The sequence below is a fragment of the Papilio polytes genome, unplaced genomic scaffold, assembly GCF_000836215.1.
Source record: "Papilio polytes unplaced genomic scaffold, Ppol_1.0 DF824213.1, whole genome shotgun sequence".
In the NCBI taxonomy this organism is placed as follows: domain Eukaryota; kingdom Metazoa; phylum Arthropoda; class Insecta; order Lepidoptera; family Papilionidae; genus Papilio; species Papilio polytes.
Window position 1 is genome coordinate 96971 of NW_013524991.1, and position 26102 is coordinate 123072.

Genomic DNA, 26102 nt, shown 5'->3' on the forward strand with positions numbered 1-26102 from the left:
CCCCCCCCGGTGTCTCTTCGCGCACCCTTCCCCCGCCCCTTGTCACTGCGCATGCGTGCAAACTTAACTTTGTCACACCTTATAGCACAATGCACGCTGCTCTCAATGTCTGAGTACTAACCTTATCTGAACATCTACAGTTTTGTAGATGTATGACGTTTGTCATAATCGTGACAAACTTCTCCCGCGCATTTTCAAGAAATGTTTTCAACGCTATGAAGAACTAGTACCAGTGAATTTCACTGTCTTTTTTTCTTTAATCGGCCATTTTTAAAAATAATTTAAGCCTTGTTGGATGACGTAACGGGGGGTTAGGGAGGATTGGGTTTGTGGTGGTATGATTGTGGGCGGTAGGAGGAAGGGAGTGGTAAGGGAGGGGGAAGGTAGGGGATATTAGGGCGGGGGGGATGTGGAGCAAGTTAGGATGGGAGTGGGGGGAAGTGAGGGCTGGGGGGGAGGGGGAAGTTTCTGTTGGGTGGTGGAGGAAGTTGTGGGTGGGGGAGGAGGCAGTTACGCGTGGGGGAAAGGTACCTAAAAATGATTTTAGCATACTTTTGGTGACTCTATTGCATGATTGCTTGTTATTTGCAGGTGCTGATTCTGCAGGGTCCGTGGTCGGAGCGCGACGCACAGATGACGGAGACGTTTGCCCGGCTGCAGGACATATACGGGCCGGGACGCGTGCTCGGCGTCCTGGGTAAACTACCGCACGCCATCATCACGCCGCTCCTCGGGCACTCGGGAGGAACGCTGCAATCTCCTACTGCGCTAGCACCTGCGAATTTAGATTTAATCTGTGCAGAGCGATTACTGAATTCTCAACAATCTAAACAGATTTTTGTTTATAAGCTGGCGCGATTAGATAACGCCAGTATAATGAAGATCTAATCGGTCTGTCAACGCTTCAGGCAATTCGGTGTCGCAGAGCCAGGCGGAGTTCTTGGGACTCGAGGATGCGGAGCTAGGTGAGTGGGGTGAAATGGGCAGGGTAAAACGCGAGGCCTCGGAAGCTCCTAGCTCCACGCAGCTCGTGCCCGCTGCTGATGACGACAAGCCCGCCAAAGTGCTGCCGAAGTACGCCCTCTACAATGCTACTGGTAAGGCCACACTTGTTTTGCATACAACATAACCTATTGTAGCAGATAGTGGTAGACATGTTTGGCTGGAAGATTTATTATAAGAAAGTCCATCTATACTCATTTATCTGCTTTTTGCTTTTGCATCGGCTCTATTTAAATCTACTTATGATTATAAAAGTAGTTTTTGTTCATCTCTAGGTCCGCCGGGGAAGGCGGCGCTGCTGTACTCGTCGGGCTGGCCAGAGCTGCAGTGGCCGGACGGCAGCGTGACGGTGCTGGACACTCCCATTGGCGAGCCTACTATCAAGCCTACGCGTCTCTACACGATCCTGGTGGTGCGCTTTGCCGACGGCGACAACACTAGAGACAAGGTCGGATACGTCGTTACTGAGAGTATTTGCGAAGGAGTTTTTTAATGACCGTTATTTGATGAGTTAGTAATACTGTAAGAATATTACTTGTAATCTCATTCTGTTAATAAGAGAAGATTCTGAAGTAATATTTACTGGTACAGAGAAACTTTCTCTAGTCCAGTCTTCAGTCAGTCTTATCTAGTTCAGTAGTAGTTGGTGTTTCTTGTTAACAGCATATTTGACCAATTTTTCAGATAACTTTGGAGTTCAGCTTTAAGCAGTCGGCGGGCTGGTGGTCTGCGGCGGGGGTGGAGGTGAGGCGCGGGCGCGGCGCGGGGCTGGGCCTGCTGCCGCCCGCGCCCCCCGCCGCGCCCGCCGCCGTGCTGGGCCGCGCCTACACCTGCCCGCAAGCGCTCGTCTACGCGGCTGAGAACGCCACTCTCACTTTTCCTGATATAATGGTAATAAGAAAGTTGTGTATTTCAAATTATGTTCTCAAAGTACAATTAAGTAATTTTGACGCAAAACATAAATATAATATTATCGTCTTTGTTACATTCTATATTTTTCAGTTTAAGCCCGAATATGTTTCATATTCACACAATGTTTCTGTTACATTTCCAGATGCAACCATTCATGGAGAACACTCAGAAGTTTGCCGACGCTTTCGACTGCATCGGCTTCACCTCAGTTCCGATATGGTAAGCAGCGATAGGAATCGGTCAAGTTTCATGCAGACTTTGGGGAAGACACGGTTTTGTGTCTCATGTATAAATTAGTCTTGTTAGACTAAATGCTAAGAATTCTTTATCTAGAACATAAGAATAAGCGAGATCTATTTTTTGGGATGTTTGACTTTATATTCTTAATATGTCTATTCCAGGTCGGGACTGATGGTGTCTTGCATCATGGCGCTTGCGCTGGCGGTGTCGGTCTGTATGATCATGGACATCAAGACCATGGATCGCTTCGAGACGAGCCGCAGCAAGCAGCTCACAATAACTGTCAGCGAATAAACAATTGCAAGAAAAGCAACCCTCCGCGGATCGCATGCTGTCGTGACACTAGTTCTTTGGGCGGTTATCGAAATGTCCTTTTATTAAATTAATAATATGTAGTTGAATATGTATAAGTAGTGAAAATAAGAAAAAAGTATAGAGCTAGGATGCCGTGTGGCGCCGGCGTTAGAATGTCGTCACCCCATTTCCTCCCGCGGGTGTCGTAAGAGGCGACTAAGGGAGTCCCGCGGGGGCCGCTCCGCCGACCTGCGAGCGTCGCGCTGAGGACGGCGACGTGCGTCGTTGGGCGCGGCTGCCGCCTGCTCGTTGCCGCACGCTCCCGGACGTGCGGCCCTCAAAGCGCAGCCTTTGACGAGCAGCGAGCGCCGGCACACCTTGACGCACGCGCGGTCTCGCCGTCAGCGCTACCTCGAGGCCCAGCCCCCATTCCCGTGCTGTTGTGGGAATTAAAAAGAATGCAACAGCTGCTTATCCTCCCGGGCATGCCGTACGAGGCGGCAGAGGGATGTAAATACTACCTAACACCTCGGGGAGAAACCGGGCTATTCTTAAGTTACTGTGCGCGTTGATGCCGTTATTAGTTGTAAGTATTAGGTTATGCGGTTGGTGTCCTGGAACATAGGTTTTCGGGATTCCTTGGGGGTCACTTAAGCTAGAAAGTAATCTGCATTAGAGTGCACTTCGCCTGTAATATGGCGTCGCGGCCGTTTGTGGGGATTTGCAGTAGTCGTGTCCAGTCGCCGGGCCCAGCGAGCCGGCGGCGGCGAGCACGCGTCCGAGTCGTCACTCGGCGTCCCCCGGCGCGTGCTCCCCCGCACGCCCGCCGGACGCGGCGCCGCCCTAAATCCTTCAAACGACGCCATGCCCTTGTGCATTCACATCTTTTGTTTTTCTTTCTTTTCATCCTTAGAATAATAAGAAATGTACATATTAAACAAAAAATAATTATAATGAACTCGGTGGTTTTTTTTAATAATCAAACAAAACCTAATCATAGTTAAATCGTGTCTGACCGAGACGAGACTTTGACAAATTAGTATTTTTAACTAGCTTCCGCCCGCGCCTTCGTCCGTGAGGAATTAAAAAAAAAAGTAGCCTATCTGTTTACCAGACTATCCTCTACGTCCATATAAAAGTTTATCGAGATCCGTTCAATACTTTAAACCTCAAACACTAACAAACATTCATCTGGACTATTGCATTGATAACGTTAGTAAGATAGACAATTTACAGCAAGTCTGATGTGTCAATTGCACATAGAAAAAACTTTGTGGGCGCTCAGAACTTACCGCCGCAAACCTTTCACTGCGGCGGCGCAGCGCGGTGCGGTGCGAGGCGGTAGGAGGCCGCATGGCGACCACATTGTTGTAGTAGTTTTCGCGGGCGACTCCGTCCGCGTGAAATTTAAAAATAATAAAAACGACAGGAAAATGTAGCGTATGTTATTCATACATAAATTACCTTTCTGACGGTGAAAGAATTTTTATAACCGCCCAGAAGTGTTTGAGCCTATTCATTACAATCAAACAAACAGAGTTCTTAGTCTAGACTATTTGTCGCGCGTCACTTTCACTTGCGCGGCTACAGGTGGCGAGCTTGTCACCGACACATGTCCCCTCACTTGAGTTACCTCATTGTCGTGACATTGAGAAAGGCAGACTGATCCGATGACATTGTCTTGGTTAATAATAAATTATATTGAGAAATTATTGTTATTTGTATCAATGGGCGACGGAATATTAGTTAGCGCATTTTTGATATGGTCTCGGAAGGAATAGGTTCAAAATAAAGGTCGGTAGATGGCGTTGCATTGAAATTACTTGTGCGAAATAATGTTTAATTAGTCATAGTTATTATTCTTTGAGAAGACAATCTTATTCATAAGATTATAAAACGTTTTAAATATAATTATGAGTTTATGATTAATGTAAAATAATGAATAGCTATGAGTTGAAGAATAAATACTGTGACAGGTTTTATTGGCAGATTTTTTTTGATATACTTTCCAATCCAGTCTGCAGTTGTCAGTTGTAGCGAAAATGATCGGCAAATCATTTAGATTTGATTCGATTAAGAAAGTATAAACTTATATTCTTGATACCAAAAACAATGAAAGAAGTTGTAGATCTTTCACAATAAAAAATCTAGATTTCTTTGAACTGCTAGCAAATTGCGAAGGAATTCATTAAATGCTCTAATATTTGGCAGTAGAACAATAAATTGATAATATGAAGAAGACACGTGTCTTGTTGTAGCGAATGTACCAGCTGTAATGATTGCATAATCTTTACGATGTATAAACAGTCGCTTCCTTTTCATCTCCAGAAGACAAATGTGTTTCGTACATAAATTCGGCCACACCCGCTGTATAATGAGGGGTCAGCAGTCCCTCTGGCGGCTGTGCGGCGACATGAAGGCTTCTGGGGCCAGTGAAAGCGCATCTCACATCCCGAATACGCCAGAAACAAGTTCGGTGTTCGTTTTAGGGTTCAGTCACATAAAACCATTTTAACCATGAGTTAAATTGGAAAATTACTAGTATTTGGTCTATTTTGTACTTAATGGATTAGTTAGTTGTGTTTAAGAACGTTGCGTAGCCATGCTATGTCAATTGTCTAATCTAAAATGCCTATAATACTATAATTTTATATAACGAATATTTAAATATAAGATTGCTATCGATTCTCAAAACAAAAACAAAATATCCTTTAATATTTTACTATCTGTATTGACTGACATTGTGAAATTGGTGATTCGTAGTGCGGTGTTCGGTCGCTTTGGTGCAGAGTAAATATGATATGTATTTCATAGTAATGTGATACGGAGATGCCGAAACTGACAGCGTGAGATGCTACTGCTCTGTCGTGTCTGCATGTGTGAATAACTGTGCGTTTCCACTGACGGATCACTCGTAAAAAAAGCATGTTTTAAATGCCAGTAAATATGATAAATTTTACGGAACCCATAAATAAATTGATCAATAATTATCTGCTGCATATTTATATAAGTTACACAAGATGCGGCAACCTGTAAGGTGCTCGTTCGACAGTTTTGATTAAAAACGAAAGTAAATTCGATTTGTTATGTAATAATTTCTTTCTAAGGTTCTTAGATAAGATAAACCTATACTATGTGTTATTAGATATTTGTAAGATATTTAAATCATTTTCATAAGCAGCTATCGACCACGATTATGTACACACGGGAAAAAATATTTCTTAGAAAATATCGTCCACTCTATGTTACCTGACGAACTCTAACTCAGTTACTCTTGTGGTTATGTCGTTGCTAATAACTATGGTTACCGATGACAACGTAGCTTTTTAATACAAGAAGGTCAAAGTTTTATTTAGTTTTACATAACACTATTTTACATAACTCATAAACATGTATGTGATAGAAAGTGAGAGAATAATTGATGAGTAATGCAAACACATGGACGCAATCAAATGACATACAAAACAGAATATCCCTCGGACTGTGACATGTCACGATGTAATGCCATTATAAATAATGCCAATATGGGAAGTTCTAGAGGATGCTATCATAATTTGGGAATCGAACCTGATACTTGGAATGATCGACATACATATACTCCCGTTAATCTACTAATCCTTGGTTTATTTATTACAATCAAATAGTATATTTTGTATCGTCGCCGGAAGCGAAGCTGCATAACATCATTTACACTTCCCTCGCACTAATTAACCTCGCGCGAAGGTCGACATTTTATAATGATACAATTAAAATATAATAAAAAACAATTAGGAAATTCTTCCTGATCCTCTAACACAAAGAAATATGTTTATTGCACAAACCTTGGCATAATAAATAACATTTTTTCATTGAGTTTTCTTATTCAAACTATTTTTTGGTTAACATAAATTTATAGTTACGTAACTGGCGAATAAATCGTAATCTACTTAAAATAAGCGTTTCACTTCTATTGACAAAATAATAATTACATGTATTTATTTGACATTAATGACAGTGGAATTCTACGGTATAAGCAAGATGGCAATCTGAATGATAAACTTCGAACATCGTCAACCAATATTTTTTGTTTTGTATAGTTTCTTTCAAAACAAGTGACTACTCGTGGGTCGTGGAAGAGGTCCACTGCGAGTCGAGCGCCTAGCACCTAGCGCCTAGCGCCCATCACACAGCACCTAGCGGTTACAGACTCTATAGTAAATAGTAAGTAATCCATTGGTCACGGGAATACACCTCACTGGCTTGTCCGCGGTCATTGCGCGCCGCTGCGTGCTTACCACCTGTTGCTGGACGGCGCTCTGCAAGATGTCAATATCAAGTTACATTGAAATTAATTTATCTTTTAAAAAATGTAAGTAACTATCCTTTTAATACAGTATGGAATTTGGATTTTAATCGTAGCCTTATCATTGAATACGCTGTTACATATTTAAATATCGTTTCAATACTTGACAGTTAGCGTATTTTAGTTACGATATCTTATCCTGCATACATTTAGTCTGTCCGCGCCGCGCCGTCTAGGATCCCGATATGAAAGGAATGTATTAGTTCACTGTTGCATAGCGCCGTCCCGCAAGCTTTCACGCCGAATGACCTAAGCTTATATCTCATCGGCGCATTCGTTGCGGAGAGTGCGCGTGTTACAGACGTGTGTTGATTTTTTTTATTTTATACGTTATCAAAGACTCTAATAATTAATATATTTAAGGACAAAAACAACAGAAACGCAAGTGTTGTGTGTGGACATTGTGATTAACAAATCTGTTGTGATACTTTATGTGAGAAAATCGCGCTTCTTACGGATTTGTACGGTGTTTCGGTAAGTTATGTATATTACTGAAATTCAAAAATATGCAGTTCGTAAGACAAGGGTGATTTTCAAAAATTATATCAGGAATTCAAAGTGAAATAAAGTTTTAGATAAAGAGAATTATTAAAATACAACTCAAACACAACAACAATAATAAGGGTATACTCTTAAGGGTATGAAGAGATGAGGGATTTCCATTTGGAATAATCTTGGCATACCTCTTGTCCCTTTGTCTCAACCTTTTATTCTAGCTCTAACGAGTTTCGCCAGATCGTTAGAGCTGGATGGCAAAGAAGGTACTTCTAATGTCTTCTCTGTCATATCCATACTCTTCCGGTTGATGTAAAATACGGGATATGTTTATTAATAACGTAAATTCGAAAAGCGATCGAAATTTTTGAAATCGGTTCAGTAGTTTCGGAGCGAATTCAATGCAAACAATTAAATCTTATCTCTTAATAATACTGGTATTCTAAAGTATTTGTTATTTTGTTTCAAAATATAGAAACATATGGTCATACAAAGTGGCAGTTGAAGAGGCATTGTCTTGAATAGATAAAATAACAATTTCTTAATACAAATGTTATTAAGACATTTAGTAACATTTGCTTATTTGTGTCGAGGTTACGGATTAATTATAATTACATGATGGTTGACTTAACAGAAGCGTTGCTTAGTTTAAGTAATCGTAATGTGAACTTTTTTAATTAAAATGTTACTGCGAAAGAAACATGTGGCGTTGTTACAATAGTTAACATTGTTAACATTTTTATTTCTCTTACATTAAACAGACAGATCATTTAAAAATGATGTAGATTGAATTCAAATTGTTATTATTGTGTCTAGGAGCAAGTGGATACTTGCACTAGTTCGTCGACCAGTTTTGTTTACTTCATTAATATTTGATTTGTAAACGCTGTCGCTTTCTGCCATTCATTATCTAAATATATAGAAAACCGGTTGGATGTCAGATATAAATAAAAATACATAAAAGTGAAATGGTTCGATTATAGATTATGTTATCTATTTAACAAGAATATTTAAATAAGATGCAACACTACTTAAATAATATTAACATAAATATGTATAAGAAAGGTTAATATTTAACTTTATCTACTTAATTCTTGCTAAGTTACGGCTGTCATTTAAAACTTTCCCAAATATTAAAATGATTTTTAACGTTCTATTTATTCTGTGGTTCAAAATAAACTGAAAAGGAAATTAAATCATCAAAACAACAAAAAATACTAGTCTTCGTAAAAATCAAATTGTAATCCAACAATCTTTATAATACTGTCGACCCATTTTCTGCATCATAGAATATCAGCAATTTTCACAGAGTCTCGTTTGGGTCATTTTAAGTTGGTGTTTTTATTTTTTGTCAACGGAAATTGTAGTTTATTTCTATAACTGTTTTACAAATAGTCGTCAGAAGTACTTGTCACTTCTGTTCAATTTTATATGCACAAGGATTTAAATAAATTAATTTTTAAGTGTACAGTTATGCCGCGTTAAAACGCCATATGCCTAATGTTTTGTACGGAGTAAGGACTACCGTCATATGGTCATAAAATCTACTTCAATTTAGTGGTAACGTAAAAATACTCATCGTGAAAGTATCGATGTAAAACACCATACACATAATTCCCAGCATCGGGTTCGCAAAAAGTAGTTATAAGGTGCGGTGGGTTTTAAATCAGCCGTAGAGAGCGTCGCCGTCGCAGAGAAGCGGGTGAAATTCGCACGGCTTGTAAAACAGGTGGGCAAGTGGCACGTCGGACATTATACTAGTTTCGATAATCGACTGCAAGTTTGAAGAAATATGTCCTTATTCTGGCCAACATTAGTAAAGTTCTTAGGTATTTTTTTTTATAAAAATAATGTGCGTAAATGCGATATATGTTTTCATTGTAAATGTTGTGTCTAGAGGATACTGGAACCAAAATTGGATGGATTTAAGGAGTACCCCAAGGTTCTCATTTAGGTCCTATGTTATTTTATCTCACTTAATGGTACATAATAGTGAAGTTCGTACAAGTTCTGCTTATGATTCCAAAGAGTAGACTTGCACAGATTTTATATAACTCGTATGGCTTCGGAATAAATAATACCGTTGAAGTAACAATCTAGTGATAGATTTTGTTTTAAGAAAATGTGTTTTCGACCTTACTTTTTGCTTTTAACAAGGTAATGTTGCAAATGGCAATATCGTGCCAATGACTAATATATCGGAGGCGTTCCGTTAGCTGTATGTATAACATGGGAGAGTAACGGCTCACAAACAAACAGACGCACTAACTGTGAACTCGGTCTTGTGTGAATTAGATGCTCATTGCATTTACTCAGCTATACTAACAAAGGACTTTTTTTTATAATATCGGAGTGTTGATCTGAATAGTTCCACTAGTTATACGTAATACGGTTATAAAGTTTATAGTCTGTATAATTATGAATGTTCTATTTGATTGTATGATTTCAAGTAAGCCTATCTAACAGTGGGCTTCTACTGAAAATGCAATTGTAAATATGTTATTGTTATCCCTGTCATTTTCTTCAAATTAAACAAAGATAACCAAATATTTTGTTCAAATGTTTCCGTAATAGAAACCGAAGGCTTTTATCACGCTTGCTTTAAACAAATATAAGTGCTAAAGTAACTTGGCAAAGTTGAAACTCACTAATGTTACGAAAAAATAATACATTTTGTAGTGGTTTGCATATTACATTTACTTTAAGTGGAATTCTTCAAAGCCAGCATTATTTATGCTAGAAATAAATTGAAGTCAGTTATTTTTTGCAGAATAAATTTAAATTTGTCTGTTGTGAACGATTATTCGTGTTTTAAAATTTTCAATAAAAATTGACAACGAAATTTCACTCGATTTAGAATGCAAATTTTATTGCAAAATATTCAATATGTAAATATCGAAAATTAAAATGTACATTTTAATGCAATAGTTGCTTGTAGTAGATTAACTTGGTAGTGACTTGACAGCTTGTTTTAGATCGCTGGTTAATGTCAGGGATATTGGAATAAAAGAACATTTAATTAAATTATGAAAGGTTCTTTCTTTCTGTCGGCCATTTCCTAAAATGGGATAATATAGTCTTAACAATAGGAAAAATTCTATGGTTGCTTTCTCACTTTATATGAACAGTAGGCCATCTATACAGTTACAATGCTAAATAATTATATGGAATGATAGAAAAAATTACGTCTGCTAAGATATGGTTTATTGGCATGTCCACTGTTGCGCATCATCCGAGATAATAATGGAAACAGTTATGGCATTGAATAATTTCAGATTTGTATGGAGCAAGGTGTAAACGATTAACTTTTTTGACGTGCAAAACTTTTCATATATCAAAATAACATTTCTTTAAAAAAAATCAAAAATTAATTTTTATATGTATGTCGTTAGATTAATCTTTAGTAATGTTTAGAGACGCCATAATGTTTGGAACCCTAAAATACTTAAGAAACCAATACGTTATTAAATCTCAACGAATTTATTGCTTTTTTACTCACATTTGTATAATTATTTAGTATATTAATGTTATTCCATTGGCAATAAATATTTTAAAATTATGAAATCGCTTCAGCTCGTAGCATGCACCACACGCTGTGGGTAGCGCACAGTCATTACGTTGCGAGCGGTAATCGTCCGCTATTGTCCGCTACGGACTCTTAGTGACAATAGTTGTACCGTTTCCATCCGATTGGTAACGGCTTAGGTAATTATTGAAATGTATAAAACTTATTATTCGTAGAAGAATCTCACATAAGACTTCGACGTTTTCGTTTTTTACATTTTACTTTTATGGCTTGTGATATAATTTTTAATATTCTTATAATTTTCACAGACTATTGAGTGAGAGGAAGAAATAATGAAATAATATTTTCTAGTTTTATAATCCTTGACTAGTATGTAACAAGAGATATAATGAAATTGGAATGAGATATTAGAGATTCAATATCTCGAGGTAGATCTTAAGATTAATAACTTTTTAAAACAGTATGGTAGTTGACATAAATGTGGTGGTCAAATTATTTGCAACAAATCACTTATTGACCGCACATTGCGGTTCTGGCACGCATCTGTAGATGTCGTTAAGATAGCAAGTCATTGTGCTAAATATATGTGCTGTTATTCAAACTGGATGTTATTGTTATTAACTTAACAGTATAATAAGAAATTATTGCTTTAGTCTAAGAGCAGTCGCACACCTTTGACTAAGATATTGACAACCGTTGGGCGATTGTCGATTGTTTCGCAGCCCATTCAACTGTTTAGTTGCACAAATAAACTGTAGTGTGTACCTCCATATAAGCTTATAGGAATCAAAGCGCGCAAATACCTTCTAATTAGATTCTATAGATTTTGGTTAGTGTTTAGTTGTAGTTGGGAATGTTCAAATAAATTCACAAAGACAATATTTCCACCTGTTTTTGGGAATGATTGCTGTAAAATTAATTGGTCGCTTTCGATCAGGTCTTGATAAGTTGTTTGTGCGACCTTTCACCGGAAACTGCGTGTGCATGTTGAATAACTTCTCACTAATCACTTCACTTTAATTTGCGCCTCATTGTATATTACAGATGTTACGTAAATGACATTTAAAAGCCGTTTTCGGTTATTTGTTATGTAATATTGCTACTTCATGTGTGTTTGTGCGTTTATCAGAAATTATACAATTGACCGACATAGGTACACCGATTATGAGCGTATTTCATTATTATTATTTTTTTAAGGAAATGTTATGGCATTGATATAATTTAATAATTTTAAACATATTTCATAATCCTTTCGTTGTTTAAAGGTACAAAACATTGGAGTGAAGTATCATGGGCTAGTACTACAAGAAGTCGAAAAATGAATGAAAGTCGTGAGCGAATTCGGCGGGAAAGAGAGAGGGAGAAGAACACATATACCTCTCCCCGTCTGGCGCTGCGGCGGGTGCTGCTGCTGGCTGAGGGCCGGCAGTTCCGCGAGGCGGCCGCTATTGTCTCCCGGCTCGGCCCCGGCGTGCTGCAGACCGTCGCCGCTGACTTACCTATCGACCTGCTAGTTGAGGCTTTGCCGCATTCCGCGCATTTAATAGAAACTTTATTAAATAGGTGAGTTGCTCTTATATGATCTAGGATAACGTTAATTTGTAATTTATCTAGGTTACACAATTTGCCTAAGTGCAAACGAACGGCATTCACAATCTATTGGTAACATATGTCCTTTCCCTCCATTGATATTAAAGATTAACTGCCGAATACTGAAACGACATTTAAATATGTAACACAAAGTCCATTAAAACTTTGACGCCTGTCAGATTGTAGCGGAGCTTACCATGCAAAGTGTTTTGGATTCGTTTCGGTATTCGGCCGATAGTTTCTTATCTCTAGAAATAACAAAAATGTTTGATAGTATTGAGTTAACAAGGTCGTAGTCATAAACATGCACCTGCTATGTAGATCATGCATTCAATTCACGGAACTGAATGTATTTTATGAAAGTCGATAATCGAGATTGTTGCAAGAATTATAAAGTCAATTAGGATACATATTAATAAGAGAAAAAATGTTGCCATTGTTTACGCGTTTTAACAATTTCTCTTATAAATAAAGTGTATTTTTAATTAATCCTGCTTATAGCGTTAATTAATTTTAAGAGCGATTGTCGATTGTTTCGCAGCAAATTCAATTCAACTGTTTAGTTGCACAACTAATAATCGAGTAGTGTGCGCACCTCCATATAAGCTTATAGGACTCAAAGCAAGACTAAACAGTTGTGCGATAGTTTCTAAAGGGTGCGCAAGCTCTTAGCAATATTTATAACTTTAAAGAGTCAAAAATGTCTTCATTTAGTTTAGCTTGTTCGTTTTTTTTTGTAAAATGTCAAGTTGAGGGGGTGTTTGTAATCTAGACAAGGTATAACATGAGGTAAACGGCCAATGGCTTGTGTATTAACACGTCGTGGATTGAAAGTTGGCGGCCGGTCGACGAGAACTTTCAAGTCCAAATGTGATAAATGTGCGGATGATATCTAGTGCTGTGCGTTTGTCACACGTTCTTATTTATTGGTATTCTCAGGTATACTAAGTAGTGTCATCGTTTAAAAAAAGTTACTCTCGGTACAATGAAAATAATTTGCATAGTCCAGGTGGATTATGCCAGTGGGGCGTTTCTAAGTTGTTGACATACTCGTATAACGATGTAAATCTTTCGATTTGGTCACATATTTGGTTTTATGGAAGAGATTATCTCAATGTCAATATAATAATTATTATTACACATATGTATTACATTCTTTTACTTTTACTTTTTATTCACACAGTCATATATAATTTCCTTTATGTCGTAATTTCTTACGTTTGTAAGTTTGTTGACAATATTACATAGGTCTACCGGAAGATAATAATTTTTAGAATCACCGAAATCAATTTCATAAAGGAAATGAAATTATTTGACGTTACGAGCAAAACTGCGGGCGACAGCTAGTGCTTCAAGTGTTTGAGTCTCGCGGTCTTTGACCTACAGACAGACGGTCAGATGGTACAAGTTATTATGTCATAGGTTAGTTGCGACAATATAAAAAGCATTATTTATTTTTTATAACTATTTCAACTAAGCTCTAAGCAAACTTTTTACTATAGTTTAATGGCGGGAATCGAATCTAAGATCACGTTGGGGGTTCTTCGAGACATCCATTAGGCTATTGGCGTTTGTTTTTAAATTTAAACAAGCATATTTTGTAGACTTGCATATGTTTTACCTGATATCACATGTGAGTTATGTTGTATCGACTTTCGGAAGTGAAAGTGCCGGTGGGGCAGCGGGGGGTCCGCGGCGGGTGCGGGGGGCACACCGGCTAGACCGGCCGTCTCAGATTTTTTGTAACCGTTTTATCGATTTTGTGTTAATTGTACTCCCCCTTGGTCTATAATGTTGGCCCTTTCATTTATCGATGAGGTTTTTTGTTACAATAATATCGGAAACATTGAACTTTCCACAGTTTCTTAATAGTTACTAGCTGTTTCTCGCGATTTCGCTCCAGTGGAATTAAAAAAATAATAAAAAAATACATCCTATGCTACTCATAGACAAATTACCTTTCTAACGGTGAAGGAATTTTTAAAATCCGCCCAATTGTTTTTGAAATTTCAATACATACAAAAATACTCCAATTTTTAATCCAAAAATTATTTTAATTATTAAATACATTGACTACTTAGAAACCTTGTATCCTTAAAGAGGTTTAAAAAATTAAAGTTTTTTCTTAAGAAATGGACTGTTTTTATACAAATTTTATGTATATAAACTGATGTAATGTGTAAGATTCCAAAGTTTTAAATATATTGCGGAATGCGGACAGCGAACACTCGATTTAAGAATTTGTATGAGCTTTAACTTTCTAATGATATCTTATATTTTGTAATAAATATAAATTGCATAATTTCCTCTGCCTACATTTTTGGTATTGAAAGAAAGGTTAACATCGATTTTTGAACTGCTTGTTCTCAGTTAAATTTTGTACGAGCGGTAAAAAAATAATTAAAACCTATACTAAACTAAACTGATGTTAATTGTTAAAATCAGTAACTTTATAGACACAAATTATTGGACATGTAAATGTCAATCTTATCTTACTTCTTACTAATATTATAAATGCGACACTTTAGATGGACGGATGGATGGATTGATGTTTGTTAGCGTTTGTAGCCAAAACGGCTGAACGGATCTCTATGAAATTTGGCACAGGTTTAGAGCATAGTCTGGAAGAACACAAAGGCTACTTTTTATCCCGGGAATAGTTACGGTTCCCGTGGGATTCACTAATTTAGTTTTTAATGTTTACTCGATCATTCTGCAACGGTTCAACATATCTTATTGTAATTTGGCACAGATATAAACCAAAGTCTGGAGTATACATGGGATAAGCTTCATCCCCGAGAAATGTCCGGTTCCCGAGGGATACGTAGCTTTTTGTTATTTATATAGTTTGTATGTTTTCTAATACCATGCAGACGAAATCGCGGCCAACAGCTCGTTTTAAATATTTTTCATAAGTACAAATATATATGCTAACTCCTATAGTTAGTTAAGTAATTTACATATGTTTGTATTAGAAATTAGATGATTTTAAAAGTGAAAGGAGCAAACTTAAGTGAATGGTATCGATAACTTAATGTTTGTGCAAATGATTCAAATGTTTAACTTAACTTTCTTATTTAGTAAGTCTATCTTAAAATATTTATCCTTTCTATGCTCGGAATACTTAAATTAGAGAATTAGTAAAGGATGCAAAATACAAAAGACCGTGGTAGTGAAAGAGATAGCAGATTTCAAATTAAAATTTCTTCTGTTTGACAGGTTAATTTCCTTAGAAGTCCTGCCCCGTCCGGAGTTGCAGTGCGAGGCGGTGGCATGGCGACTGGTCGGTCTACTGGGAGTAGACCAGAGTTCTGGTCTGCGCGCGCGCACCGCCAAGCTGGCTAATGCACTGGCGCAGTACACGCCAGACGCCAGGGACACTGTTGATGCTAGGAGACGACAACTAGATGCCGCTGTACAGGGTTTGTTCATTTATTTTTAATCGCATAAAAATATTCAGAATTGTTTAATTAATCATTGTCTTTATTTTTCATACTTAAGATTTAATGTTATTAATAAATTAAAGGGATGTTATCAAAGGTGTTGCCTTAAACGTGTAGTAATTTTTTGAGAAATGTGTTTATTGCAACTGTTAATTTTATGAATAAAAATGTAGGTGAAATAAAAATCGATTAAGGTGTTCATCTTTATCTATCTCATGTTTTTATTGTTCTTGTATCATAAATTATTAGCAGGCCGTGTCTACAACTTTCTCTTTAACTCTGTGAGAAATGTTCATATCTTTTCGATTCGCTTCTTCGGTCACGATTCTTGTTAATTCGAGGAGTTTTTATGTAATTGTATTTAATAGATTGATAGCAGTATTTAGACATAAGTATTTAATTTGGATAACTGGTAATTTGAGAACGAGTGTTTTGGTCAAATTATTAAACTATTTTGTGTGGTTAGAAACTTGACCCCTAACTATGATTAAAATAGTAACTCTATTGGCTGTAGCCGGATAAGAAAAAATGATAATAGATGGCGCTGACAACAATTGAAAATATTTCCATTAATTTAAAAGGAAAAGCATATTTAGATTAAATATTATACTTTTTGGTAAAGAAGTTAATTGTAAAATCATAATTGTTTTAATTTACAAAATATTGTGGTTGAATATTTATTAAGCACTGGCCGCCTAGAAAGCATTAGACACAATTGTATTTAAAAAAGAAACAAGGATTTTAGGCGGGAACAAGAATGAGAGTCAGTGTGTGAAGAAAACAATATATTAACTTTTATATTTTAACAATGCCTCTTTACCAATTTTTGTATATAGTGCGTGTGTGAGTGTTTATCAACAAAAAATTAAGATTCTATCAATGGTACTTGTATACATTTGTACATGGTTCAAACGAACCGTATTTAAGTAGCAGCAATATTTATCAAATAGTACCATCATACAACAAAAGCATCATAAGAATTATCTCAAAAGAAGGTAACAAATTGCATTTAAATAGATTTGGATTTTATCAAACGCAATAGAAGTCAGGTGCATAGTAACAGTTTTGCGCGCCATAACATCGGCGTCCCGGGCAGTCGCGAGACGACGCGGAGGCGGCGGGGTCAAGAAGGGGGCGGGGGCGGCGGAGTACGGGAACATCACGCGTGCGTGACGTCATCCTCGCGTTCGCGCCGCGGGGCACAATTAAAACGGCGCGCCGCGCCGTTTTAATTGTTTCAAAAACGTTGTCGATGAATATTTAATTACGTACTGGCCGCCAAGAAAGCATTGGATAATATTGTATTAAAAAAAAAACAACAAGGATTTTAGGCGCGAATGAGAGTGCAAGATGTGAAGAGAGCAATTTTCGTATGTGTGTTTGTTTATCAGCAACTTTACTTTTATACAGTATCTGGATATGTTAATGGGCATTATGATCCATAGAATGGATACGATTACCAACAATTGCATATTACTGTTTTGTTTATCTTTCTGTAATGATATTTTTCAAGGGGAAATAAATTATTTGGCTATGATTCATTCGACGTAATTTTTATATTTAATGTCGAAATCAGAAGGAAGTGTTTCCGGTAGCGAAGGCTTTTATTATAGATCCGTGTTGCGATAGAGCCTGCGGTAACTCCGACGAGGAAGACTCGAAGCCTTCCCTTGCACCGGATGTGATAACGCGGCTCTAACTTTAAAATTACTTATGGGTTACCTTCAATAAAAATTATTTAAATGTTTTTGTTACATTTCAATGTTGTGGAAAATTTTATCGAAATTATGCTCGGAAATGCTTTTTTATAAGTGGGTTTATTCCAACTTAAAATATTTTTGTGAGATTAACAAGAAAATATATACCTACTCACTGTGTAACAGGGGAAGTGCTATCAGTACAAGAAATAATGATGTAATTTTTCTGCCAGAATCTTGATTAATATTAGTGTAGTATTTCTATTAAAAATCTATTAAAGGTATTGAAATAACTCAAAAACTACTGGGCCAATTTTAAAAATTCCTTCATTGTTTGGAAGGTAATTCTGTGAATAACAAAAGCTAACTGTATTCTGTTTTTTATATTTTATTTTCTCGTGGAAGTCGCGAGCAACAGCTAGTCTGCACTATTTTTAATTTAGCATGACATGATATCCCTAGGATTGGGTACGCACGGGCTCACAGCGGACTCCTCCGGCGCGCTCATCTCTCTGCACATCGCTATGAAGAACGAGTTGCAACGACATGTAGACGTCTACAAGCAAGCGCTGCACAAACTGGAGGAACTGGTAAGCGTCCTGGGAGATATTTATACGACCCTTATTAGCTCCTTTTGAGTAAACAGGGCTTTATGATACTAAAATTCGCCTTTAGTCCTAGGCAATTCAACCTCGGCATATGCGCATACTATTGCTTGTGATAAGAGAAAACATGCGCAAGTAAAAACATAAGTAAGTAAGTTACGGGAGTAAAAATGTAAGTGCGAAGTGAACTCTGCCTTTAGACGTATCAATTATTTCAAAAAGTTGCATATACGATACTTACGTTTAATATACAGAATAGGGGATGGGAAAACCGATATTTCCCTTTGACAGTATATGTTTTAAAATTTGAATCACTATTTAATTGCTTTAAAACATAAGTATATCTGACAAGACGTTATTTGTAGAAAAAACATTTGAATGAATCTCGTATTTACTAGAATATGAATCATTTTGCGAAGTTTATTATTGGTTTGGTGTGGCACGTTGTTTATGGCGTCAATCTTATATCATAATAAATACAAAAAGCATGAATAGATTACGGTGTTAGGTAACTAGTCACGTAGATTACGTGTCGCTACTTATAGATGTTTGATTTGTTATATGCCGCGTCTCAGAACTGTGAGTTTTTATTAGTCGAAAGAAAGTGTTACATGACTTGTTAGTCTGTACACCAACTAAACTATCGCACAACTGTTTAGTCTCGCTTTGATTCCTATCACCTTATATGAAGGTGCGTACAGTTGAATTGGCTGAGAAACAATCGACAATCGCAAACAGTCGTGCGATAGTTTAGTCAAAGTGTGCGCACGCGCTAATTGTAATGCTATGAATCTAAGAATTACTCAATACTGATTATGTGTTTAGATTTATGAAATCCTTTCCTTGTACATCTTACGTTACTGTGATAGATATTGTATGACGAGTCTATATTCCAATGAAATAATAGGAATATCTCTATAGCAAGAAGCCAGCAGAAAGTAGCATAAATTCCCTTTAGATTCAACATCCCACTTCCCATTCTCTTCTACTTACTTATCTTGTAGAACTACAAAAGCCTAAACTAGAGGATTTCTACTTGAGACCTGTCTTTTATATGGTCTTAGCATAACGTTGGAGCGAGCCGCAGGTAATGTTTCGTCAGGGTCTACCATAGTTAATATTTATATTGCAGTCGCCAGTGACTCTACACAGCGACCCTGCCTCCTCCTCACACCAACGTCTCCTGTCCCTCTCACACGCGGACGTGGAGCGGCGACTGATCGACAACAAATCGCTGCTGACGGCAGTGGACAAGCCAGCGCTACGCCAGCTGCCCACCCTGGTCGCACAGCTCGCCGCGCGAGTAGAGAGCGACAAGGCAGTGCTGGCTTGTGTAGGACAGATCAAACGGACAGACCCCACGCTGGATCTAAGTGACACGAGGTAGGTTAACTTTAATAATTAAACTTGTCATGACTTGTAGGTGACAAAAAATGTTAGACTATCAACTGAAATTACTTACAGCGGGCGCACACCTTTGACTAAACTATCGCACAACGGTTGTGCGATTGTCGATTGTTACGCAATATAACTGTTTAGTTGCCCACCTAAAAATCGAGTAGGTGCGCACCTCCATATAAAGTAAGACTAAACAGAGAACTATGTCCAAACGATTGGAGTTCTTTCTGTCAGAATATGTGCAGCAAACAAAACAGCTTTTGACATTGTCCTTCTGTCAATTTCTATTTACACTCACCGGCTCAGTTATGTCCATAATAATTCTGAAGTAAACTTCAGCTAAAACGCATCAAATATAAATACTTGATGCGTTTTAGTTAATCTATTATGAATGTATGAGTGTTGTTTATTTAAATCACTATAATATTCTTATTTTTCCTATCTGTTTACCATCACTGAGTTCAAACCATCATCAACAACACGTGATGTAATCTCAAACGTTGCGTGAGAGTCGGATGTTCGCACGCTCAAATTAACTGTTTTTTTATCTCTGCTCACCGCAGTTCCGTACATGCACCGTGATATCACGGGAATACTACCAAATGATAAAATAATAAGACAGCGTTTAAGCTTTGATATGTATGAAATATTTATAATTGAAGATAGTTTTGGTTAACTAAACAAATAGTTTTAAACTCTAAATTACATAATTAAAGTAGGCTTTATCTGTTGGAAAATCGGAACACAAGCACTTTTTTAAATAAACATTAACAATATGTTTTGCGATGTTTTTGCACTATAAAACATACCAATTACAATCAATTTTAGGGAATTTTTCACGGATATCTTATATTCAACTAAATTTTACATAGAGATGAGGTATGTTTAGCGTGTATGTATGACATTATGTTACGCTGATTGTTGTATTGTGTAATTACGTGTAACACTGCAGACGGGGAACCTGTCAGTAACGGTCACGCGAGATGTAGCACAGAATTACATCCGTCAATTTAACTATGTTTTCGTAACATTGTAAATGTTCGTCAAATAAAATATTATGAAATAAGTGAAAAAAGTAAGGTTTTTTTGATAAAAAGTTTCTATTAGGTAAAACTATTTAAACGCAAATCATACGTAAGCGTGGAAAATTAGATAGCAAAATTTGTTCGAAGCTATACTTTGAATAAAATAAGAGCTTTCCAACACTTTCGAGTTTAACTCTGAGGGTAACTTTCTTTTACGGTCTCGTAAAACATTAATGTTACGTGAACTATTCTAATTTGATGTTACTGAGAAGACTTGTGATTTCTCCAATATAAGAGTATAATGTTCCGTGCAATCAATTAAGGTTTTTAAGTATTTCGGTAATAAATTAAAAAGGGAATTAATCTAATGTCCTATATATACGGAACATAGGAAAATTCTCTTTGACGTATGTTTTTATTGGGCATTTAGGTCGTATACATTTCTACAAGCTATTAAAAGGTTAGCAAACAATGTTACACTATGCAAAACTCACTGAACAATGTAATAAAGTCTGTTTACTGCATACAACGTATTGTTTGAGCTTTCGTTGAGAAATTGTTGCGTTTTCTTGTTTTGTTTTCACTTGTGCGTAACTTAGAAATTTACATTGTATGGAATCTGCATAAATACGTGTAAAAGTACATATATCACGATAGACAACGACACAACTTTATTATTAGAATTCGCTCACAACTTTGACTAAATTATCGCACAACTTTTATATCACGCTTTAATCTTATGACCTTACATGGAGGTACACACTACTTGATTTTTAGTTGTGCAACTAAACAGTTGAGTTGCAAAACAATCGACAATCGCACAACAGTTGTGGGATTGTTTAGGTTTGCGCCCGCTTATACGTTTACGATAACACGTTTAAAACCCTTATTTTGATGTAATTGATAGTAGTTAATTAATGTTTTTAAAAGCGTCACACAAAATTTTCCACCTTTTTTAATGTACGCAGTGACGTGTAACAATGGCATGTTATTGTAGTTAATTGGTGGTAGCAGGCCGGCTCCCATGCGCATGGTGAGGTGATATAATCGTTCCCAGAGTTGTCTCCGATTGTCTCTGAGAGGAAAGTCATTGTGTGATGTGATGCAATCATTTTGTTTTTGTGCGCTTTTACTTTGTAAATATTACGTGTAATTTGCGTTTGTAAAAGCGTGAGTACACATAGCGCGCGCACTCCACTGAACGCACCTACTGAGTTGTTAATAATAGTATTGTAAACATAGCAATACGTAATCGCAGTTTACCTTTTTTATAATATAAGGTGGCAACCAAGGAAGAGGTCACCGCCGAAATGGCGAAGCGAATACTGCTCATAGACATCCGCAATTGCAGATGCGTTCTTTCCCTTAATCAACGGAGGAGATGCACATAAAAAGGATATTTCCCTGTCCTATGCGTCTCCTCCGCCATCAAATCCACTTTTCCTTCCTTGCTTTACTTATAGGAAAAGGATGGAAAGGAAAAGGGACTAAAAATAGGTCACTAATCAAAGTATACGTGGAATTGTTCCCACTTCACGTGTGTCTTCTGTGTGGTCGTGGTGCAGCGGGCGCGGCGACCCATTCGACCATATGTAACACAAGGTCGGTGTTCCCATTGCAGGCCGGTAGCCGGGGTGCTGATGAGCTACTCCCGCGGCTGCGCGGCCGTGCTGGGGCTCATGGCGGAGGGCGGGGAGCCGGCCGCCCCGCGCTCGCAGGCCGACTCCGCCAGCGACGGCTACCATTCTGACAGCGACGACTCCCAGCAGCAGCCTGATAGGTACGCTGAACGACCTTTTTATTCAATTAACAAATATTACTAAATAATTATACATGATTTTATTAAAGAAATAAATATGATGTGATTGCAGACATCCTATGCCACAAAGTATGTTTACGCTTTATTATAATAGTACAGATACGCTTCTGTTGCATTCAGTGTTAAATGTATATTCCGTGATGTCCGTGCCAGGAGTGCCCTGGTGTCGCAGTACGAGGCGATGTGGGCGATGGCTGCGGAGGAGGTGCTGCCGGCTCTGGCCGCGCTCGAACCGCTCCAAGCCACGCCGCATCTCAAATACAAGATCGTCTTCTCCGTTGTTGTCGTAAGTTTCCTTGCATTACAAACCATCTCCCATACCTTATACTACTTTCTTCCTTCAAATAACTCTGTTATCCATCATCTCAGTCAGTCCCTTCCTCATGTCACCTTTCACACAATTCATCTCTTTCTGTCTACCTCTACCAGTGTACACACTCTTAGCTAACTATTCATCCCTTTTCATAATATTACATGTTAATTTTTTGATTTCTATATGTATAAAAATAACTCAAAAACTAATAGGCCAATTTTAAAAAATTCTTTTACCATTAAAAAGCTACTTTATCAGTAAGTAACATAGGCTATATTTAGTTTAATTCCTCGTGGAAGTAGTCGCAACAGCTAGTATTTTACATATTAAGTAATTATAGTTAACGACTTCGTCCCTCTAATATTAAAAAAAAAACAAAAAGCCTGTATTACTCAATGATAATGTAGCTTTATTTGGTGAAAGAATTTTTGTCCAGCTGTGTGGTTTTTGAGTTATTTCAATTCATCCAAATATCCATAAATACAAATCTTCCCACTCATATTAGTACTAGCTGTTCCCATGCGACTTCATCCGCATAAAATTATGAAAATTTTATTTTATTGTTTACATTTGTCAAATTATTTATTGCAAATGTCAAAATGACACAACATGATGACAACCTTGTTTCCTTTATGTTGGCAGCAACTTATGGTCTCTTTCTCATATTAGGGTTTAATCCAAAATATTTACCCACTAAGTTTAATGGCGTGAAAATATGTAGCCTAAAGCGTGCCGTAAGTGTAGGGTTTTTTTATTAAAACAGAATTATTCAAAAGTATGCTGTGATTGCTGATATTAGGAAACAAAGTGTTTGTTTACGCTTTATTATAATAGTATAGATAGATAGAGGTAAAAGCATGTTAAAGGTATATAGTGACTTTATCTTGACATTCCCGTAGCTGTCGTTCCGCGCGGTGATCAGTCTGCGCGACCGGCGCGTGTCGGAGGCGGCGGCGGTGCTGGGGGCGGCGGTGCTGGGGGCGGCGGGCGCAGGGGGTGCGGTGGGTGCGGCGGGCGCGGCGGGCGCGGCGGGCGCGGGCTTCGTGTCCGCCGCCACGCGGCTGCTGCGCACCACCGCACACACCTACCCGCTGGGCGACGCTGAGAGGACGGTCATCAACCAGGTAACAAATCGCTCAACTTCCACCACCCATGTCTAATACCAACTTTTCACCAGATAAAGAACTGCATCTTTTTGTAAACATGTTTTTTTACACTTCATTATAGTTATGTTTAATCTAGAATACTTATTTCTGATAGACTGAGACGATGCGTCTTCCAATTCTTTAGTAAATGGCATCAAAGTAGCTAAAAAGTTACTTAGATGGTTTTGTTATGTTATTTTTATAAACGAGAGGTGTTGAATCAAAGACGAGCTCCATATTTACTTATTTATTATATCTATCCTACCACTGTTACAATTGTATTAACTGTTTACTTAAACGTCTATCTATCTGTAATTACTTACAGAACTTCAACGATGATATTCTTTTACTCGTTCAACCTCTACAACACATCACTAGTATTGAGTTGTGTTGTGTTGTTAATGTTGTATGTTGTGAAATTTTGTTGAATGCCTCGTCTATACATCATGTATCAGTTCAATACTTTCAACTCCTCTATTGGTGTTGTTAGTTGTGTTGTTGTGTTGTGGTGCAGTGCAGTGTTGTGTGGTGCAGGTGGTGGGCACGCTGCGCGAGTTCCCGTGCGTGGCGGCGTGCGGCGCGCTGCGGGCGCTGGCGGGCGCGTGCTGCCGCGCCGCCTGGCCGCTGGCGCTGCACGCGCCGCCGCTGCGCATCGACACTGACTTCACTCCCGGTACACACTCTACATACTTCACTAATACTCTACAGGTCTTCATCATCCTCCTTGTCCTACTCCTGTAGCGCGACAGTTTTTTGTCCTAACTGTATCATACACCATCTCAGTCAACACTCCCTTTTTTATCATGTCACCTTTCACGCAATACATCCATCTCTTTCTATGTCTACCTTTACTGGTGTACCTCCACACTCATAACTAACGTTCCTCCTTGTAACATGCGATTCATCCCTTCAAATCCTACCCTACCAATTCGAATTTGGTTTTCGAACTCCCAACCATCACCCTGCTCTGTCCACACGTGGAGAAAGATGAGAATAAAAAGTTTCATCTGTCCCACCTTTTTCGACGAGGGGACGGTTGGAAATCATTTTTTTATAACGGTTCCATCTGTCACCTTATTTGCGATAGTGAGAGAGATGAAACTTTATTCTCATCCTCCTCGTGGGGACACAGTGGGGTGACGGTTCGGAATAATCCTAATTTACACGAAAGTGTGTCAACTATGCTTCCTTTAAATATTTGTTGAATTTATTTAAACTAAAACGTATTTTGTGTAACTCCAGTGGTGCTGGACCCGAGGCGGCACGTGCGGCTGAGCGGCAGCTCGCAGCGCTCCGACATCATCAAATCCTTCGTGTGCCCCGCGCTGCTGGACGGCGCCCGCTGCGTCTTCCGCGCCGTCGTGCTCACCTGACAGCGCCGACACTGCCTTCATGTACTACATTGCTCATCACCTCTAAAGTGGTACACATTTTGATATTCTTTCAGTTCCGGTACCAGGAGTACACCTTGTATTACTATTTCTTATTATAACATAAAGTGACAAACGACCGCTGCCCATACACATTCGCAATAGCGGATGCGTTGCTTATCCTTAATCGACGGAGGAGGAGACACACATAAAGATGTTTCCCCTTCCTATATGTCTCCTCTGCCATCAAATCACTATTCTTATGAGGAAAAGCGTGGAAGTACCAGGTGTCAAACATCCAGTATTTTATATATGTCGTAGTTGAGGGTAGGTGATTCCGATGTCAATAGTGAGTTTCTTTGTCGCTGGAGATATGTTTCGATTTCGTAGCAGAGTCCGTAACGCGTGATGGTTTCAACGGCACCGTTCTCGCTGATAGCCACGAAACAAGTGCGTTCCTTCTCACAGCTACTATTGAAGTGCTCTTGTTGTCGGTCACTCTAGAAGTGAGCCCTTGCTGACTGTCACTGTAGAAGTGAACTGCGCTCCGCTCGCTCGGCCCTTTTAAAACGTTGAGTCCATCAAACGCCGACAGGCGGCGCTGGCGTTACGTAGTTCTCTTTACATCCGCAATGTCGCTAGTGTCGCAATGCTGGCGCTAGTGTTGCATTGATTCCGACATATACATGTCTTATTTAAACTGTAAGCGAGATGTACCAGATGTTTTAGACCTGGTTTCGCTTTGAACTTGCTGTATTACCAATAGATATAGATACCAATTTAATTAACAAAAGTTTAATTTTCACTAAATTCAATACCAGAAGGGTTTCATTAGTCCAATATTATGAGACTACAGATTGGAATAAAATTGAATCTAATAATTAAA

The 26102-nt window shown here is 38.2% G+C and overlaps 2 protein-coding genes across 2 annotated transcripts in view; both read left to right on the top strand.

Annotated features, from left to right (window-relative positions):
- The window catches only part of LOC106110622, a 12653-nt gene extending 9335 nt beyond the window's left edge, over positions 1–3318 (top strand). Inside the window, exons 13-18 of the mRNA XM_013292505.1 lie at positions 592–697; positions 909–1097; positions 1278–1450; positions 1687–1893; positions 2057–2133; positions 2316–3318. Coding sequence (XP_013147959.1) covers positions 592–697; positions 909–1097; positions 1278–1450; positions 1687–1893; positions 2057–2133; positions 2316–2448 — 885 coding nt within the window. The 3' untranslated portion in view covers positions 2449–3318. The remainder of the gene's footprint in view (positions 1–591; positions 698–908; positions 1098–1277; positions 1451–1686; positions 1894–2056; positions 2134–2315) is intronic.
- Positions 3319–7075: 3757 nt separating this feature from the next.
- Positions 7076–26050, top strand: LOC106110623. Its single transcript, XM_013292506.1, has 10 exons — positions 7076–7264; positions 12077–12374; positions 15621–15823; positions 18004–18131; positions 19279–19529; positions 22191–22349; positions 22542–22674; positions 23601–23825; positions 24381–24519; positions 25089–26050. Exons 2-10 carry the CDS (start codon positions 12130–12132, stop codon positions 25217–25219), a joined length of 1614 nt encoding a protein of 537 aa, XP_013147960.1. The 5' UTR covers positions 7076–7264; positions 12077–12129; the 3' UTR covers positions 25220–26050.
- Positions 26051–26102: the final 52 nt, after the last annotated feature.

What these genes read in the sequence shown, in the direction of transcription:
- LOC106110623 (XM_013292506.1), top strand. Translation starts at nt 12,130, where the DNA reads ATGAATGAAAGTCGTGAGCGAATTCGGCGGGAAAGAGAGAGGGAGAAG. An exon ending in TCCCAGCAGCAGCCTGATAG is followed by an intron (nt 22,350 to 22,541) that starts GTACGCTGAACG and finishes TGTCCGTGCCAG; the next exon opens with GAGTGCCCTGGTGTCGCAGT. An exon ending in AGAGGACGGTCATCAACCAG is followed by an intron (nt 23,826 to 24,380) that starts GTAACAAATCGC and finishes TGTGTGGTGCAG; the next exon opens with GTGGTGGGCACGCTGCGCGA.